General features: G+C 44.3%; 1 protein-coding gene across 1 annotated transcript in view; it reads left to right on the forward strand.

Moving 5' to 3' along the window:
* PKD2L1 (polycystin 2 like 1, transient receptor potential cation channel) overlaps positions 1–15,045 on the forward strand; it is a 31,453-nt gene extending 16,408 nt beyond the window's left edge. The window contains exons 3-13 of the mRNA XM_060641759.3: positions 7,249–7,376; positions 7,842–8,095; positions 9,065–9,289; positions 9,444–9,672; positions 10,323–10,493; positions 10,676–10,857; positions 11,168–11,288; positions 12,120–12,218; positions 12,428–12,549; positions 13,818–13,944; positions 14,738–15,045. Of these exons, the coding sequence (XP_060497742.2) occupies positions 7,249–7,376; positions 7,842–8,095; positions 9,065–9,289; positions 9,444–9,672; positions 10,323–10,493; positions 10,676–10,857; positions 11,168–11,288; positions 12,120–12,218; positions 12,428–12,549; positions 13,818–13,944; positions 14,738–14,896 (1,817 nt within the window). The 3' untranslated portion in view covers positions 14,897–15,045. The remainder of the gene's footprint in view (positions 1–7,248; positions 7,377–7,841; positions 8,096–9,064; positions 9,290–9,443; positions 9,673–10,322; positions 10,494–10,675; positions 10,858–11,167; positions 11,289–12,119; positions 12,219–12,427; positions 12,550–13,817; positions 13,945–14,737) is intronic.
* The last annotated feature ends 2,389 nt before the right edge of the window (positions 15,046–17,434 follow it).

Below are 17,434 nucleotides of genomic sequence, written 5' to 3' on the forward strand. Positions count from 1 at the left end.
CTCGAATTCTGTCTGATTCCTTCCAGCTCCGACCCATTCCCTTGTCTAGTGTTGCCTTTTGAAACAAACAGAGCAATTCCACTCCTTCACTGGATCTTAAAAGAAGGAACCAGGAAGGCTGCTTGCAGGAGCCCACACCACGTGATCCTCAGTAGGCAGTCCTCACGGACACTGCTGGAGATGAAATGGGTGTGGGTGAAATGATCCATTTCATAATTTGAAAGCACTAGTAGCTAGGATGTTCTGCCTTTTATGGAGCTTACATTTTCCCTCCTGTTACTTCTACGCCTTGAATATAGATAGGTCCTAGGAGCAGAAAAGAATTAGTTTACTAGGGAAGCAGATTGATTTGCATTTGAATCCTGGCTCCATGGGTCAGTTATTTCAGCTATCTGACACTGGAAAATGGGGATAATAATAGCACCAAATACGTAGTGCTATTGTGGAATTAAATGCAATAGGTGTGTCAAAACTTAGCATAGGGCATATAATGGATGTTTTCAGGTAGTAAATAGCTGGTCTTTTATTTCTCTTGATATGGAGAAGGATGGTGGTAAAATGGATATGCTGAGTCCCTGTCAGATTCTGAAATCTCTGAACCAGGTGTTCCACTTAGGCAAGCTGGTTCTTTAAAAGAAAGTCAAATGATTTACCTCAATGGTAATTAATGGGGTCAAGTGGGGGAAAGGAGACACAGGAAAGATCAACAAGTTGTTTTCAATCTTTTTCTCCTACAACATGCTGGAGGGATATGGTCCCCTCCAGTAACTACCAGTGGCTCCCTAGGGCAATGGATTCAGTGATTTTCCCTTGGTGGTGAGAAGGGGCTATTCTAAGAGGGCTGTGTAGTTTGTCAAAGCTTTCATATCCCAAAGAGGTTCTGAGAGTCCTTTGGGAAAAATGTTATTTCTTCTTCCCCACTCCCAGTCTTTTTTTTTTTAATGTTTATTTATTTATTTTGAGAGAGAGAGAGAGCACAAGCAGAGGAGGGACAGAGAGACACACACACACAGAATCTGAAGCAGGCTCCAGGCTCTAAGCTATCAACTCAAACCCATGAACCATGAGATCATGACCTGAGCTGAAAGTTGGGTGCTTAACTAACTGAGCCACTCAGGTACCCTGTACTTCCAGTCTTGAGAATCACAGAAACAGACAATAGGAAACCCCCTGCCTTCTTGACGACGCTATCAAAGACAAATGGGATTATATAGCAAAAGGTCATGGCAGTGGTTCTAGCGCAGTCCCAGAACCAGTAGCACCAGCAATACGTGGGAATGTATTGGAAATGAAAATTATTGAGCCCCGGGGCACCTGTGTGGCTCAGTCAGTTAAACATCCGATTCTTGATTTAGGCTCAGGTCATGATCTTACAGATGGTAAGATCAAGCCCCGTGTCAGGCTCCGCACTGTTAGCACAGGGCCTGCTTCGGATTCTCTCTCTTTCTCTCTGCCCCTTTCTTGCTCACACAAACACACACACTCTTTCTCAAAATAAATAAATAAAAATTAAAAAAAGAAAATTCTCATGCCCCATATAGACCTACATCAATCTCTGTTTTAATAAGCCTTCTAAGTAATTCTGATGCATGCTGCAGTTTCCATATCATATTATGAGACATACGAGCTGAAATCATCACTCAATCTAGCAATCCTGGGCTTCTCCTGCCCTGCTTTTGGGTTTAGATTGCCGCAACCTCTAAGCCTCGTATTCATCTGGTGTTCTGGACGGTTGACATGTTAGGAAAATTGATTTCTACCATCATTTCTACCATCACATTGTGTAAGGGTTGCTGACTTTACTTGCTCCATACATCAGCCAAGGACTGGCTTTGTTTCTCTTACCTGAGACTTTATGAATTTATTCCTCTCTTTGGACTAAATATTCTAGCCTCTTTCCATCTATTAAATAGGAATTATCCTTGACTATTTTATGATATTGCTGGTATGTGTCAAATACGGAGGCATAACACCTTATTTAGTTTGAAAATTATTCATTTATTTCATTCTACTCTACATGGCAATTTTCCCCCCACTTTTGGTTCAGCCCAACAAACACTTATTGAAAAACTATTAAATACCAGGCACCATGCTAAATGAATGAGTCATAGTCCTTGTCCCCTCAGGAGCATATAGTGGGATGACTAGAACTGGTTGTTAAGCACCCACTGTGTTCAATGAATTCTAAAGACATCATCTTTTATCTTCATAATATTACAAGAAAGACATTGTATTCCCCCATCCAATTGAGGAATCTGAGACTCAGAGCCCAAGTCTATACTGTAAGTGACAGAGCTAGGATTTGAACCTAGGTCAATCTGGCTTCAAAGCTCATGCTTATTCTACAAGTTCATTCTGAGTGCATACATGATCAGGGTAGGTCAGCATACTATTAAAAGATTCTATTCTGATGGAACTGGAGGGTATTATGCTAAGCGAAATTACTCAGTTACAGAAAGACAAATATCATATGACTTCACTCATATGAGGACTTTAATATACAAAACAGATAAACATAGGGGAAGGGAAGCAAAAATAATATAAAAACAGGGAGGGGGACAAAACATAAGAGACTCTTAAATATGGAGAACAGAGGGTTGCTGGAGGGGTTGTGGAAGGGGGGGATGGGCTAAATGGGTAAGGGGCATTAAGGAATTTGCTCCTGAAATCATTGTTGCACTATATGCTAACTAACTTGAATGTAAATTTAAAAATTAAATTAAAAAAAAAAAAAAAGAAAAAAGATTCTATCCTGTATAATTCAATTTTAAATGTTAAAGATGTACTAAAGAAAGTTCATTCTGGGACATCTTTCTCAATAGAAGTTTTTAAGGATAGAAGCCAATGACCATGTGTTTCACACATGTTGGACTTTGAGTAATGTTTGTTTAATGAATATAAAATGTGTCTTTAGAATAATCAGGGTGATAGATTGATAATATGTTCTACCAAGTATCGATTTGGGCTTTCAAAATAGTAAGCTGAATTTCATAGAGGTGGGTGGGTAAACACCCCTTATCTCCTGAGACAAAGTACAAAATTTGCTGAAGTAAGAATTAACAAGGGAGAGAAGGTATTTGGGTGGGGAGAAGGTAGTGAATAGGCAGCAAACAAAGCTTAAACCTTAATTTAGAAGATTTTTATTATGTATTTACTTATTTTATAAATATTTATTTACTGAGAGAGCGAGTGTGTGTGTGTGTGTGTGTGTGTGTGTGTGTGTGTGTTTGAGAGAGAGAGAGAGAGAGAGAGAGAGAGAAGGGGAGAGGCAGAGAGAGAGGGAGAGAGAATCCCAAGCAAACTCCATGCTGAGCGTGGGCAAGGTCATGACCTGAGCAGAAATCAAGAGTCAGATGCTCAACCACCCAGGTGCCCCCAAGAGGTTTTTTAACAACTTCTTGGTCTTTTTTGTTTGCATGTACTTCAATTAAAAAGTTACAAAGAATACTGTTTCTGAGTATCAGTGGGCATTTGACCAGGTAAAACCATTTTTCTCAAAATACATAGTCTTTACTATCTTGGATAATAATCAGAAATGCTACATCTCCATATGGGGTTGACAACCAGTTCAGAGCAACGTTAATTCTGAGTAGTAATTCTGAGTAGGATTGGAGAATTGGAGAGAAAAAGATACAGCAAGAGCACCACCTAGTCGCCATCTAGAAGTTATATCAATTTAATCAGCCTATGGCATTAGGAAAAGTTCAGCTTACTGATCATTCTTACTCTGTTGTTGGGTTCTCAGCAGACAGAAGCTTCACTTCCAACCCATTTTCCAAGTCCTAAAAAGCTGAGTATGAGTCCTCCAGATACTAAGGGAAGATGATCACAGATTTGAATTAGAGAGGAGTCAAGTTGTTTCTTGGACTTAAAAAGAGCAGAATGAGGGAATGTGAAGCCATAATGCTTCCTTCTTTGCAGATTTCTCCCCTGGAAAGATGTGATGTTGCTTGTGCCTATTTTAGGATCACTCACCAGTCCCTCTTTCCTACAAGACTATGGATGAGCTCCAGGGGTGGTAGGAGCAAGTACGGCCCAAAATTTGAAAAAGAAAATTCTTAAAGAGAAGTGCCCATAAGAGACTGAAAAATCCTACTTTAATTTTTTGATGTAATTACAGACTTACAGAAAAGCTGCAAGAATAATACAAAGAATTCTTATATATACATTTCACCCATATTTCCCAAATGTGTACATTTTACCATGCTTGCATTTCCTTATTGTTCTCTCTCCCAATCTCTCTCTTTCTCTAGACACACACACACACACACACACACACACACACACACACACTATTTGAGAATAAATTGCAGACATAATGCCCTGTTGCTCCTAAATACTTTAATATGTAATTCTAAAAACAAGGACATTCTCTTATGAAAGAAAATTATCATTGATTCAGTACTATCATCTAACGAACAGACTTTATTACAATCTCACCAATTGTTTCACTAATAGCCTTTATAGTACAAGAAAATAAATTATTGTCCAGGATTTAATCCTTGCTAAATGCACATGTTACATTTAGTTTTTATGTTTCTTTATTCTTTTTTTTCCCAATATATGAAATTTATTGTCAAATTGGTTTCCATACCCAGTGCTCATCCCAAAAGGTGCCCTCCTCAATACCCATCACCCACCCTCCCCTCCCTCCCACCCCCCCTCAACCCTCAGTTTGTTCTCAGTTTTCAAGAGTCTCTTATGCTTTGGCTCTCTCCCACTCTAACCTCTTTTTTTTTTTTTTTCCTTCCCCTCCCCCATGGGTTTCTGTTAAGTTTCTCAGGATCCACATAAGAGTGAAAACATATGATATCTGTCTTTCTCTGTATGGCTTATTTCACTTAGCATCACACTCTCCAGTTCCATCCACGTTGCTACGAAGGGCCATATTTCATTCTTTCTCATTGCCATGTAGTACTCCATTGTGTATACAAACCACAATTTCTTTATCCATTCATCAGTTGATGGACATTTAGGCTCTTTCCATCATTTGGCTATTGTTGAGAGTGCTGCTATAAACATTGGGGTACAAGTGCCCCTATACATCAGTACTCCTGTATCCCTTGGGTAAATTCCTAGCAGTGCTATTGCTGGGTCATAGGGTAGGTCTATTTTCAATTTTCTGAGGAACCTCCACACTGTTTTCCAGAGTGGCTGCACCAATTTGCATTCCCAACAACAGTGCAAGAGGGTTCCCGTTTCTCCACATCCTCTCCAGCATCTATAGTCTCCTGATTTGTTCATTTTGGCCACTCTGATTGGTGTGAGGTGATATCTGAATGTGGTTTTGATTTGTATTTCCCTGATGAGGAGCAACGTTGAGCATCTTTTCATGTGCCTGTTGGCCATCCGGATGTCTTCTTTAGAGAAGTGTCTATTCATGTTTTCTGCCCATTTCTTCACTGGGTTATTTGTTTTTCGGGTGTGGAGTTTGGTGAGCTCTTTATAGATTTTGGATACTAGCCCTTTGTCCGATATGTCATTTGCAAATATCTTTTCCGATTCCGTTGTTTGCCTTTTAGTTTTGTTGGTTGTTTCCTTTGCTGTGCAGAAGATTTTTATCTTCATAAGGTCCCAGTAATTCATTTTTGCTTTTAATTCCCTTGCCTGTGGGGAAGTGTCAAGTAAGAGATTGCTATGGCTGAGGTCAGAGAGGTCTTTTCCTGCTTTCTCCTCTAGGGTTTTGATGGTTTCCTGTCTCACATTCAGGTCCTTTATCCATTTTGAGTTTATTTTTGTGAATGGTGTGAGAAAGTGGTCTAGTTTCAACCTTCTGCATGTTGCTGTCCAGTTCTCCCAGCACCATTTGTTAAAGAGACTGTCTTTTTTCCATTGGATGTTCTTTCCTGCTTTGTCAAAGATTAGTTGGCCATATGTTTGTGGATCTAGTTCTGGGGTTTCTATTCTATTCCATTGGTCTATGTGTCTGTTTTTATGCCATTCTCTTTTTTTTTTTTTTTAATATGGAACAACTCTTTAGTTTTTCTTTATCCTGCATGACTTGGCTAAAAAATTAAGTAACAATAAAGTATAATACTAACAAATTAAAAACTATAAAAACAAGAATCCATAAGTTCATGCTGATATATATAAATGAATAAATAAACGAGGAAGAAAGGTAAGTTCTTCCTAGAGAGAATGCTAACTAACAAATGCAGAAGGAATGATGGGATGGGAAAATCAAATCTTGACAACTTTAGTAGTAATAATCAGGCAAAAGTCATTAAAGGATATTAAAACTAGTAGGTGAAAGATTGATGAGTAAAAGGATATTTACATAGTTTCAAAGTGTTTCCCCACAAAATACATATTAATTACAAAGAGAAAAATAATTTTACATTGAAGATAGCTGGAAGATACTGCCTTAACAAGGAATGAAAGTTAGCATCACCAGTAATGATACAATTAGACAATATATGCCTCCTGATAGGAAACTCTGAGAAGAACACACATATCTTCTTTGGTATGCTTTGCCCAATGTATAACCTGAATTTTTAAACACAAGGAAACATCAGACAAATCTAGACTGAGGGACAATCTATAAAATAAATAGCTTATAATCGTCAAATTTTATCTTTTAGCTAGAAAACTTGTAGCTTCCCTTGAGAACCCTACTTTAGACTGGGTGTATTTGGTTGGTGGTTGAGGGAGATTCAGTTTCAAGGCAAAAGCCTGGTCTTTTTCTGATGGGTATGCTCTGAGTCCTTCCCTCATGAGATAACTGTGCCCCCTCAGGATGCCCTGGGGCCAGAGGTGCCATGCCTACCTCCCACTCCCATGGCTGTGGAGTCACTGACTCCAAGGTCCAGGACACCAATCTCCATGTAAGGTGTTTGGCCAGGGCCTTGGACTACTCTAGAATTAAAAGGTACTTTTCCAAAGGCATAAATATAGGACAAAGGAAAGGAAGCACTGCCTGATGCAGAAGGTGGAAATATCTTGGCTCTGGGGAATAAGAACTAGGAAGTTAGCTGGTTTGGGAAGAAAAAAGTGGATTTTCAGAATGACAATCTAAAAAACTATTTCTGAGTGGAGTTCAGTCTTTCTAAGGTAAGTTGGGAGGAGAGGAAGAGACCTTATAGTCATAACTCTTCCCTAATAAATTCCCTGGTTTCCCCAATGCCACTATTGCCATGGGATCCCATCTAGATAGCATCTCTGTCCCCAGGGCAATGGGCTTTCCTATCTTCTCTGGGGAATGGATATGGGAACAGTGAGCAGGACACAGCTTCTTGGGTTGGTTTCTAGTGACCTACGGAATGACAAGCTCCAGTGCCTATTATTACACCAAAGTGATGTCTGAGCTCTTCTTACATACCCCGTCAGACACCGGAGTCTCCTTCCAGGCCATCAGCAGCATGGCGGACTTCTGGGATGTGAGTATGAGATACCCTCTACCTCTCCTTTCTCCTTCTCAATGGCCTGAAGCATGAAGCCACAGGCCAGGATTCAGGGATGTCAGACAGTGGACCAGGCCATATCCAGAGACCAGCTTATTCTAGAATCAGGCCAAGTCAAAGGGTCAGGCAAGAATCAATGGGTCAGAGTAGAGTTTAGGTAGAGATAGATGAGAAATTGGGATGATGACCAGAGAGTCAAGCTATACTAGTTAGTTAAACTAGTATTGGGAGTTATAGGTAAGGCTGAACTTCAAAATGCATCTCAAACAAAAAGTAGGGCCACGTCAGGTCAAGAAGTGGTCAAAGTTCATGGGTCAGCTGAGGGATCCAACAGAAGTAGACTAGAGATAAGCCAGGGGGTCAAGGAGTGATGGCAAAGGTCATTCCAAGAGTAAAGGTCAAGATGAGGTTAGGTTAGGCCCAACCCAGCTCGTGGTCTAGTTTGCCCAGGGCCCACTACTGGACAGTTTGTATTGGACCAAATGGTACAACAACCAGAGCCTGGGCCATGGCTCCCACTCCTTCATCTACTATGAGAACCTGCTGCTGGGGGTTCCAAGGCTACGGCAGCTGAGGGTCCGCAATGACTCCTGCGTGGTGCATGAAGACTTCCGTGAGGACATTTTGAGCTGCTACGACGTCTACTCTCCAGACAAAGAAGAACAGCTCCCCTTTGGGCCTCTCAATGGCACAGCGTGAGTGAATCCCCCCACCAATGTTGCTAGGCTTGCTTCTCTGAGCCCGACACCATCCCAAGGGTTGGAACGATTTCCACTTCGTCTTAAAGAGCCTTGGGGGGATCTGGGGGAGGGACAGGGGAAGCATCTCTCTGAGTCCCATCTGTGACTGTTAGGAGGTCTTGGTTTGGGTCACTCAGGAACAGAGAAGATACATTAGCAAACAAGACCATAGCCTCTGGACTTGTTTCCACACACAGGTCACGGTCACATTTGCACTACCCTGGGGACAGTCCTGGCAGAGAAAGCATTCTTTCTTGTCCAGGTGTTCTTATGGGTATGGAGAATAGCTGAAGCACTGGTACTGCCACACAAGTCATAATTGGAAGAGTCTGACCCTTAGAACTGTAGGGGAAGAAACAAGGGGTTAAGGGTCAACAGAGAATTAGGAAAGAAAGGGGAAAAGGATGGACAGGATGTGAAGGGGAAGGAAGGAAGAGCACAGGGAGGAAAGTTTGTGGATGGAACAGAGAATCATGAGACAAAGCAGCCAGGTGCACAACCACAAGAGCAGAAAGGGTCTTTTCTGTATTATATGAGCCAGGTGTTTCCCTAGTGGGGACTCCTCAGTCTGAGATCAAAAGTGGGGCATGGGTTTGTCATCCATAGTTTTGGGTGACATCATGAGAAATCAGGACATTTATATTTGAGTTTTAGTTTGGCCACTAACTAGCTGGATTATCTTAGACATTTCTGAGTCTTAGGTTCCTCATCTTCAAAATGTGGATAATATTTACCCTCCATTCTCAAATAGTTGTTAGTATCAAACAAGATGATATGTGTGGAATATATATTATACATGATATGTATATATAATATATATGAAACTGTAATGCCCAGACAATCATCAAGTGTTGCCATTGCCTCAGGAGATCAGCTTTTGGACTGGCTCAGACCTCTCTGCTCAGATGGCTTCTTCTGTGACAGGTGGACATACCACTCGCAGGATGAGCTGGGGGGATCCTCTCACTGGGGCCGGCTGACAAGCTACAGTGGAGGTGGCTACTATCTGGACCTTCCAGGGTCCCGACAGGCCAGTGCAGAGGCACTCCAGGACCTTCAGGAGGGCCTGTGGCTAGACAGGGGCACTCGGGTGGTCTTCATTGACTTCTCAGTCTACAATGCCAACATCAACCTTTTCTGTGTACTGAGGTGGGTCTCCTTTCCCTGTCTTACCTCCATCCATGGTTCCTGGTTCCCTTCTCTGTTTAAGACCTTTCCTTAAATGTGGTGGGCGTGGAGGAGAGGGGATTGGAGGAACTATCCTAGCCCAGGCCTCACCAGGTATCTCCCCTTCCTCCCACAGACTGGTGGTGGAGTTTCCAGCTACAGGAGGTGCCATCCCATCTTGGCAAATCCGCACAGTTAAGCTGATCCGCTATGTCAGTAACTGGGACTTCTTTATCATTGTCTGTGAAATCATCTTCTGCATCTTCATCTTCTACTATGTGGTAGAAGAGATACTGGAGCTCCACATCCACCAGTTTCGTTACCTCAGAAGCATCTGGAACATTCTGGACCTGGTGGTCATCTTGGTGAGGGACAGATATCTTATACTTGGGATATATTAGGAGGAGGAAGGGGATCTACCCTGATAGGGGCTCCAAGTTCTTCCTTTTGGAGTCTCGAGTCCTCCTTATGATTTCCAGTCAAATCACTGTGTGACAACTCCCAGAGCCAGAGGCTGATGTTCCCCCAGCTCAGCCCCTGGGAAAACCCTGTCTCCCACATGCCCTCCCACTCTGACCTGTGAGAGGTTCACTTGATATTCTTTTCCTCTTCTGTCTTTTGCCTTTATTATCTGTCCCTTTGAAACTCCTACCTTTTCTCTTCTCTTCTATTAAAATAGCCTGCCTCTTCATCTTCATCTTCTTCCTATTAACAGGACACAATTTCTTGACCAAGACTAGGAAGTGATGGGAGAAATAAAATTACTTGGCTCCAATTCTCCATGGTCCTTTAAAACCTACCTATTTACCATTGGTCCCAAAGCCTTGTTTCAGGATTTAAGATACTCCCCAATCATCCTATTCACTTCCATTTGAAGCTTAGATAGTCAACAGCTCAGAAGAGAAGGATTTTTTTCCCACCTGACTTACCTACCCCAGCTCTCCCCTAGGACCTTATCATTGAACTTCCCTTGAGAGCCTGACTTCTCTGACACCTCTGACCCCTGTGATGACAGCTCTCTATTGTGGCTGTGGGCTTCCACATATTCCGAACCCTTGAGGTGAACCGGCTGATGGGGAAGCTCCTGCAGCAGCCAAACACGTATGCTGACTTCGAGTTCCTCGCCTTCTGGCAGACACAGTACAACAACATGAATGCTGTGAACCTTTTCTTTGCCTGGATCAAGGTACCTTGGGACCCCTCATCCCCAACAACACCTCAAAGCACTCATTCTCCCTTGTTTAGCACTTGTGTCATTTTCCTTGTCTGGTTTGACAACTCCAGTGGCCTCCATAAGTCCCTGGAGTACACTATTCAAAGATTTCCTCTTTTCTTCCTTTACTGTTTGATTCCACATGGCCTTTGCAGATATTCAAGTACATCAGCTTCAACAAAACCATGACTCAGCTCTCCTCCACGCTGGCCCGCTGTGCCAAGGACATCCTGGGTTTTGCTGTCATGTTCTTCATTGTTTTCTTCGCCTATGCCCAACTCGGCTACCTGCTTTTTGGGACCCAAGTGGAAAACTTCAGCACTTTCATCAAGTGCATGTGTGTGTCCTGCCCTCTTCACTCCCTCCTGGACCCTCTCCCTCCTGCTCTGTGGGTGTGTGTATCCTTGGGGAAGCTAAGTGCATGTGTACAGGTGTGTCTGTGCTTAAAACATCTGTGTGAGAATCTCTGGTGGATGGGTTCAAGTATCTACGCACCTCACTATGTCTCTATCAGGTTGGGCTGGAGGTACAAGAGAGGTCTGTCTGCGTTCACTGAAGAATGGTAGTTAGGAAAGTGGTTTGGGGGTATGAATAGGTGACAGGGTTATGGTTAGGCCCTAGGTGAAGCACAGACCCTGGTCTCTCAGTTTCACTCAGTTCCGGATCATCCTTGGGGACTTTGACTACAACGCTATTGACAATGCCAACCGCATCCTGGGACCTGCCTACTTTGTCACCTATGTCTTCTTTGTCTTCTTCGTGCTCCTGGTGAGGGTCCCTCTGGAAGGTGGGAATTGGGAGCCTGAGGGGTGGAGACATAAAGGACCTACAGCATGAGGTTTTGATCCCCCCATATTCTGTGCTCAGTGTTAAAATGGGTATCTCAAATCAGGGATGGACAGTGAAGTGGGGGGGGGGGGCTTCTGGATCACCCGAGAATTGGCTAATGTGCTCAGCATGGCCAGCACAGTCAGGCAGTTTGCAGAGTATAAGAGAATCTTCAGGCTCTCTCAGTAAAACCAAACCCCTATTCTCTAAGAATGGAAAGGGAGAGAAAAGTGCCCCATGAAGAGAAGTAGTTGAACCTGAAATCTTCTACATCTATTCTCCCCTTCCTCTAGGAATTTCTGGCTATTTCTATTACCATTGCTTTATATTCTCTTTCTCTCTGCCAACTATGAAAGATCTGGGATTAATTTTTATTGACAAGGCCAGCAAGTTTCTTTATTTGATCATGGTTAGGGATAGATGGGTTGGACTGGGGTTAGATGGTAAAGACAACAAAACTGTACTCTCAGTGATTGGTAGGCCCTTATATGGAAGCAAACTCTGGCATATGATGGGCTATCTTTGCAGTCAGGTTACTACAGCAACTGAGTGAAGATAGCAGGTGGGTGAGGAAGCTTGATCCATCCCTAACAGGATTGTGCTAAATGGGGGTCTTTGGAACCATGAGATGCTGGGGTTATTGGCCTGCCGAGCTGAGATTGAAAGCAATGGCCCTTTTAGAACATATGTCTGGGACTTTAATAGGGTTAGTGGGCTCAATGCTGTTAGTGAGTCTGGGGGTGAGGACTTAAGTCCCCACTTTATCTCCAGAACATGTTCCTGGCCATCATCAATGATACATATTCAGAGGTCAAGGAAGAGTTAGCTGGACAGAAGGATGAGCTGCAACTTTCTGACCTCCTGAAACAGGTAACCACCCATTCCCTTTGAGTGATACGTCTGTGTCAGGGCCCAAGTCCAAGGCTCTGTGTCCTGGTCTGTTCCTGACTGGTGTAGGGCCCTGTGCCCTTGTGTGCCTTTGACCTATCCCTGGAAGCCTGGCATCCAGTGGGTGGGGGAGGGGGCAAGGAATGATGAGAAGGCTGTAGGAACCATACCTGTTTCCTTTCTCCTTCCAGGGCTACAACAAGACCCTACTGAGGCTGCGTTTGAGGAAGGAGCGAGTTTCAGATGTACAGAAGGTCCTGCAGGGTGGAGAGCAGGAGATCCAATTTGAGGATTTCACCAACACCTTGAGGGAGTGAGCAACCAGAGATCCAACCTTCTCTGACATTGGTCTATAAGTCCTTGACCCTCAACCATATACCCTTTGCCTAAAAACCTCTGATCTTGGCCTATGGGCCTCTGACTTTGACTTTCAGCTTTTGACTTTGACCTATAGGTCTCTGATTCTGACCTTCAGAATTGTGCCCTTGGTTTAAAGGTCTCCGACCACATTCTGTAACATTCTGGACCTTGTTGAACAATTATTAGGACTAATGTAATAATATAATTTCCTATTCATTGCATACATTTCTCACTCCCACATAACTCTGTAGTTGGTTCTTTGCTCCACCACAAACACTAGCCTATTCCTTTAGCCTCCTTGCCTCCTAGTTAAACATGTTAACAAACACTGAACAAATACATTGTGAGCACCAGCTGTGGGCCAGGCCCTGAGCAGGGCACACAATTAAATGAGACAAAGTCTTTGTCCTCCAGGAGCTCATACACATATTCAGCAAATAAACTGAATCACAGAACAACTTCAACAACAGAAGTGACAAGAAGAGAGGGAGCACAAAAAAAAAGAAAGTATTCAATTCTATATTTGAGTTTAAGGGAAGACCTCCTGGAAGAGGTGGTGTATGAATAGGGTTTTGGAGGATGGATAGCTTACATGTAGACAAGCAGAGGAAGTCCACTCCAAGAAGAGATGAAAGCATATACAAAGGCACAGACGTTTTAAGTTGAGCAACATATACAGGAATAATAAGTTGCTAAACTATCAAATAAAAGTGGGGCATAGCAAGAAATGAGGCCAGGGGAATGAGCCAGGACCACCCTGGGAAAGGCCTTGAATACCAACATTCAATCCAAAGAATAGGGTGCCCAGAAGGGATTTTAAGCAGGGGAGGGGTACAGTTAGACCTGCACTTTAGAAAGATAAATTACTCTAGTTGCATTATACAGGATGGATTTCAGGGGGTAGGGAGTGAAGAAGAAGCCAGCGGGGTGGGGGTGGAGGGACAGATTATTTAGAGGCAAAGAGATTTTGCAATAATTCCTATAGAACATCATGAGGGCCTGAATCTAGTCAGCAGGAGTCAGAGAAGGAAGAAATAGATTAAAGCAATTTCTTGGGAGTAAAATTGCTAGACCTTGGCGATCCTGGCTTTCCCATGTGGTCCCCTTCTTTCCCAGAGAGCAAGAGTTGTAGAGTCTGGAAAAAAGTAGGAAGTCCCTAATTGAGAGATCACGGCCACAAAAGGCCAGAAGTCATTTCATCCATCATACTGTTCTCCTCAGACTGGGGCACGCAGAGCATGAGATCACTGAGCTCACAGCCGCCTTCACCAGGTTTGACCAAGATGGGAATCACATCCTGGACAAGAAAGAACAGGAACAAATGCAACAGGACCTCGAGGAGAAGAGGGTGAGCCCAGCTGGTTGGTGGACAGGCAGCGAAAGAAAAATGTTCACTCTCCCCTCCCTGAGAACATACCGAGAACACAGATCCAAACTGAAAATCCTTTGATAGATGGGCAGGAAAGTACTCTCTAGAATAGTCAATTCTCAAACTGCTGCACATTAGCATACGCTGGTAAGGTGGGGGTGGGGAGTCAAATAATCCTCATACTCAGGCCACATACCCTAGACAGAATCTCTGGGAGAGTGACGGGCCCGGGCATCAGTGCTTTAAAAAGACTCCCTAGGTGATTCCAATGCACAGCCAAAGTTGAGAACCACTGCTATAAAACACAGTCTTAGAGGGAAAGGATCAATTGCCCAAGAATCTCTGACAATTCCTTCTGAGGACTTGCCGTCTCCCTGGGATTTTCAAACTCAGATCCTTAGCTCCCCCAGTTGTGCCTGCTTCGTCCCTATCCGCTGTAGACCAAAAATTCAGGGGCAGGAGAGAAAGTGGCAGGAATCCTGGTACTGTTCTTCCTTTCCCAGATTCAGTTGGATTCTAGGGAGGGTCTCATTAATCGAGGCTTCCAAGAGCTCATGTTTTGTTTCTTTGGGAGGTGATTCCCCAGAGGTTGGTCCAGCTATGTGTCCAAGCACCACCACACTTATCCTATTGTCTCTAGAGTTTGAGAGGGAAGGGGACTAGCATGAACTGGAGCCCAAGGGACTGGTCCGGAGGTCCTGTTAGAGCAGGTGATGAAATAGGAGCTGATGAATTCCCAGAGTCATCTTCTCCTCTCTGACTTCCTGATCAGGTGGCCTTCAACGCTGAGATTGAGAACCTGGGCCGGTCCATTGTGAGTAGCCCACCAGGCGAGTTGTGTCCAGAGCCTACCAGAGCAGGTGGCTGGGTTTCAGGAGAAGAATTCTACACGTATGTGCAGCAAGGGCCCCAGGGCAAAGTGTGTTTATAATGTTCTCCTTGACCTTCTTTCCACAACTTTCTAATTCTCTGCCCTAACCCAGGAAGAACTTTGGCCCCGCTTTAACTCTCCCTAGAAGGCTGTGCCTTACCTTCCTTACTCTCATCCAGACACAGACCATTCTGTACCCCCTGCCCCTACAGCCACTTAGGCCCCCAGGCACATACTTCTGCTCCCTCGGTCTCTCTCAAATCCTACACAGACTCACAAGGAGAGTTCTGCATCTGGAGACTGTCCTGGAAGGAGTCATGTCCCAGGTAGATGCTGTGGGCTCAAAACTGAAGATGCTGGAAAGGAAGGGGCAGCTAGCTCTCTCCCCAGGCATGGTAAGTGGCCCTTCACCTGGGTCCCCTCGGCTCCCCCACACTTGAACTCTGCCATCTTTTCCACTCAGTGGGTGGAGGCAAAACATTTTGGAAAGAGCCTGTTTTCAGGCTCCCGGGGCAACATATTCATAGTAGTCACTATATCAGTGGAAGTAAGGAGTGGAGGGAAGGCCTGAAGTTGGTTGCTCTGGCCTAAGGGCTGCCTTAGCCTCCAGGAGATGGTCTGAGGTTGGAGAATCAGATCCAGATTTTGTAGGTAAAAGGAAGTGGGATGCAAATTCCTCCTTCATATGACCTGTCCCTTTTTCTTCCAACAGGGGGATCAAGGCACTTGGGAACACCTGCAGCCAGCCCCAGCTATGACTCCAGCCCCCTGAGGAGTCCAGGGTGGGCAGGAGAGTGGTGGGGCAGGGGTTCTAAAGCATCAGACAGCAGGCTCCTCTCTCACTGCTTCCGCAGAGACCTCCTCAGGACACGTCCTCTGTTCCTAGGGCAGCAGTTTCCACCACTTCTCCTGCCGAGTCCACCTTGTGTCTGGCCTTTTGAACCAGTGTTTCTGTGTAGAGCTTGCATCATGCCTAGGCTTGTGACTCAGTGTTTCTGTGTGCAGCCACGTAGCTCTGTGTAGCTCTGTGAAATAACACTTCCCACTGGGCCTCTCACTTCCTGTGCTCCTAGCTCTGCTGTGATGGGAAAAAAAAAAAAAAAGGCAATAATGAAAGGAAGGTGATGTTCCCTAAGTACCTGGCACCTGGATAGCCACAATTTGGGGCAAAAATAGAAGGGAGCAACATTATCTGAATGTCTTCGTATTTGCCAGTGAATCTTATCCTTTGTGCATCTAGAGATCTGAGGCTAGCACCCACAGGATTGTTGTCTTCTCCATAGTTTCCAGGAGAAAGAGAAGGGGAAGCCGTGGAAGAGAGGAGACTTTCTCAGGTATGGAGATTATAAAGTTACAGAGGAGTTGGAGTGACCCCTCCTCTCAGGGCAAAGTCCATGAAGGCGCCTGCTCCCAACATTCCACTAAACACTGGGAACTGAGGGGGCTGTAAACCGGGACAAAGATGGAACCTAAGGAGAATCAGACAAAGAAATGACCTCCGGATTCAGAGATCTTTGGACTAAAATGTGGTGGGCTCTGATTCTATTCTTGTGAAGAACAATATGGGTTTCTCTGGTGGCTATCAATAAAAATCCTTAGGAAAATCAGGACTTTGCATTTGCTTCTGGGATTGTAGGGAGAAGAAGAGAGGCTGGAGCTGTGAGCCATTCTTGTACTTGGGCTGGGGCACTCATATCTGCTGGGCGGTGTAGAGTGGGGGCAGTGACAATGTGAAGGGGCTGGGCTGCCCAAGAAGTCCTGAAATAAGAACTTCTGGCTCATAGCAATAATCTGAAATGGTTGGCACTATGACTGTACTGTTAGAGAGAGTGGAGACAGTGACCTAGGGAAACCTGGTCCTCAGGATGAAGAGTGTAAGGTAGCCCTTACTCTGGCATGAGGGGTAGCTCTGTGTGTGTGTGTATGTGTGTGTGTGTGTGTGTGAGAGAGAGAGAGAGAGAGAGAGAGAGAGAGAGAGAGAGATGAGTGGGTGCAGATGGAGGATAACCAGGGAAAGGACTAAAAACTTCACCAAGATTTTAGGTGTATACGTTTGCATCCCAAGACCTGCTATATATCCCTTTTCCCTTGCCCTGTGATCTTTACCTCTTCCTCATTTTGCACCTTGCTCCCCAGTTGCTTTTTCTCATCCATTCCCTTCTCCCATCTGTTTCACCATCCCATCACATACACTCTATACACCTAGGAAACTTGCGATCAAGATAACCAGAGTGTATCCTCAGCGTTAAAAGAGTTACAAAGCTGTCTTCCAGAAAGGCTGTATCAGCTGAGGATAAGTAGGTTCCAACCTGCTTCCTAAGGAAAAGGGGGCTGGGGCGCCTAGGTGACTCAGTCGGTTAAGTGTCAGACTCTTGGTTTCCACTCAGGTTGTGACCGCTGGGTTTGTGAGTTCGAGACCCACTTTGGGCTCTGCGATGACAGTGCAGAGCCTGCTTGGGATTCTCTCGCTCTTTGCCCTTCCCTCGCTCATTCTCTCTCTCCCTCCCTCTCGCTTTCTCTCAAAATAAATAAATAAACTTTTAAAAAGAAATGGGGGACAATGAGTTGTTTATCCAAGACATTGAAGGTCGAGTATTC

Source organism: Panthera onca, chromosome D2, assembly GCF_046562875.1.
Source record: "Panthera onca isolate mPanOnc1 chromosome D2, mPanOnc1 haplotype 2, whole genome shotgun sequence".
Classification (NCBI taxonomy): Eukaryota; Metazoa; Chordata; class Mammalia; order Carnivora; family Felidae; genus Panthera; species Panthera onca.